Genomic DNA, 2,500 nt, shown 5'->3' on the forward strand with positions numbered 1-2,500 from the left:
CACACCAGAGGAAGACCAAGTACCCCACACAGATGGGCCGACTGCAGCCGCCCCGGACCACAGCAGACACCGCGCTGGCTAGCCTGAGCCGCGACACACTGCCGCGCTAGCATACACCGCTCACTCGTGTGCTTCCTAACACTGATCCTCATCAGCGCTGCTGAGTCTCCAGGAACAGCGCTAGGAAGAACGATTAATAACACGTCTCTATAGTAGTGGATTCAAATTAAACGTTCAGGGCAAACACAAACCTGATTATTTATAATGAACTACAGAACTTGTCTGTCACATAAAGTGAAAAAACTTTGACTGGAATCCAAAATGTATGTGCATTTATTTTCCAATAATTTTTCTACATTTTAATGACTTGTTTAATGTTATATCTGTCAGCTTTTCATCTTGGGCATTTCACCCAAAGCATTCACTCACTCTCATGTTGTTTGATTTTGAAAAAACTTGTAAAAATGAGCTTCAGATTGAACTGAAACTGAAACGTCACACTGTCCTTGTTTTTGAATACATTTTGAAATGTATTTCACAGAATTACTGATGAACCAGTTATTTTCAAGCTGAAGAATAAAAACATTTGAACAGAAGTGTTTGATCATCTCTATCAAGATGTTTTGGGTTTAATGTGCAGCATCTGTTCTTCATCTTCACCAACGCTTCACATGAGCTGAATGTGTGTGTCTGACCGAGCTGGAGCGCGCTGGGGGACGGACTGGTCTACGGCGGGGTCTTCAGGGCGGTCAGCGCTCGGCTCCTGCTGGACATCTTCTTTACAGTCGCACCGCTGCTGGCCACGAGTCTCATGGCTCTCCTCTCCATGTCAGCTTTCTCTACGATGAATTCCTGTGAAAGCGTGAAGAAAGAAACGTGTTTTTTTTATCTGAGTTTCTGATCGTGTGCTTAAGGACAGCTCTGACCGCTCACCTTTATCATGTCCATCATGGTGCAGGTGTCCATGAGGTCTAGAGCTCCGTAGTGACTCAGATAACACTGCTCCGCCAGGTTCTTCACCGCGATCAAAATGTTCCCGACCTCCTCCACCTGCCACACACACACACACACAACTGTTAAAAAGGTTTTTCCTCCACTCCGACTGTATCAGATCTGGTGTTCCTCTCCAGACGTCAGGAGGAAGTCTACAGGACTGATGTTCCCAGCACACCTGGTCTCTGGACTGGCCCAGGTGCATGTGGAGCATCATTTCCAGCTGTTTGTTCCTCTCTTTGAGTTGATCCAGCTGTGTCTGCCGCTCGGACAGCTCCTGGTTGGTCATCTGTCACAACAACAGAAAGCATCAGTCTTATGCCTGTCATACACCGCACAACTTTATGAGGTTTTTTTTCAGGGCAACCAGGTGAGACACAGGGCCCTCGGTGGATCTAAAGTGTGTCAGTGAGGAAGAGCCCAAGCAACATTCCCTTCACACTTCAGTCTGGATGTCTCAAGCTCTTCTGGAGCTGAACAGACCCTCACATACCAGTTTAAAGGTGTTGTGTTCCTGTCTGAGGGACTCCATGTGGTTCTGGCTGGACTTCATCTCGTCCGTCAGGCTGGACAACTGCTGCAGGAGGTCCTGTCGGCTGATGGTCAGCGTCTCGTAGCGTCTGATGATGGGCGTCACCAGGTCCGTCCCACAGCCCACATACTCTACACAACACAGAGCACAGTCCACTTATGGTCAACAACACTGGACTTTTAGATACGTTTGGTTATTAACTTCTAAATGCATCCTGATGCAAACATGAGCAGAGTTCTCAGCGTGATAAAACTCATGCTTCTCCAGTACAGTAGGACTTTAAATGAAATGAAATGTGGAGGAGATGATTGACAGGACAGTTTAAACAGTGTCAGGATACTCCTTACTAAACAGCGTCCATTAAAGACACAGTTATGATGTTAAGCTTGCCCACTATTCTGCTACACACTCAAAAGTATGAGCTTTTCTTCACCAAATGAGTACATGCTTTTAGGACACAGTATAAGAAGAATTGGGACAGAGCTGAAGACTAAAGAAACAAGCCCTGAAGAGATGTTCTTACTGTCTGGAAGTAAGTCCAGAGTTTTCATCAGAAACTCCTCGAATATCTTGTATTTGTTGACTCGCTCTTGTAAAGACAGACGCCTGTTGAACAGAGAAAGCAGATTATAACACTTCAGAAAGAGAATAACTTTGCTTTGAGCTGATCAGTAACCGGTTGGACTCTGAGGTTAGTTACCTGGTTTGTAAGTCCTGGAGTTGTTTGGAGAGTTCAGCTTTCTCCTGTTCTCTCACTTCATTCTGCTCTCTCTCCGTCTGGTATTTCTTCAGCGCACGGCGGCGTTTCACCTCGTTCTCCTCCACAAACCTCTCAAACTCTGCTGCCCTGTGTTTGGTCTGTGAGAGGAGCGCCGGCGTACTTCAGACACATTCTCACAGCTCATATAAGAGTGAGATTCACAAACATTTCTGTCTGCTGAACCCCACTGTGATAAAATATCAACGGGACAAACT

The 2,500-nt window shown here is 46.0% G+C and overlaps 2 protein-coding genes across 2 annotated transcripts in view; one reads left to right on the plus strand and one right to left on the minus strand.

Moving 5' to 3' along the window:
- The window catches only part of ddx24 (DEAD (Asp-Glu-Ala-Asp) box helicase 24), an 11,017-nt gene extending 10,889 nt beyond the window's left edge, over positions 1-128 (plus strand). The window contains exon 9 of the mRNA XM_059519484.1: positions 1-128. This exon is cut by the window's left edge and continues 96 nt beyond it. Within this exon, the coding sequence (XP_059375467.1) occupies positions 1-110 (110 nt within the window). The 3' untranslated portion in view covers positions 111-128.
- A 187-nt stretch (positions 129-315) lies between these two features.
- si:ch1073-416d2.4 (coiled-coil domain-containing protein 42 homolog) overlaps positions 316-2,500 on the minus strand; it is an 8,943-nt gene continuing 6,758 nt past the window's right edge. The window contains exons 4-9 of the mRNA XM_059519497.1: positions 2,226-2,383; positions 2,049-2,131; positions 1,487-1,656; positions 1,172-1,282; positions 934-1,050; positions 316-852 (exon numbers count right to left, since the gene is read on the minus strand). Of these exons, the coding sequence (XP_059375480.1) occupies positions 727-852; positions 934-1,050; positions 1,172-1,282; positions 1,487-1,656; positions 2,049-2,131; positions 2,226-2,383 (765 nt within the window). The 3' untranslated portion in view covers positions 316-726. The remainder of the gene's footprint in view (positions 853-933; positions 1,051-1,171; positions 1,283-1,486; positions 1,657-2,048; positions 2,132-2,225; positions 2,384-2,500) is intronic.

The sequence above is a fragment of the Carassius carassius genome, chromosome 31, assembly GCF_963082965.1.
Source record: "Carassius carassius chromosome 31, fCarCar2.1, whole genome shotgun sequence".
NCBI lineage: Eukaryota > Metazoa > Chordata > Actinopteri > Cypriniformes > Cyprinidae > Carassius > Carassius carassius.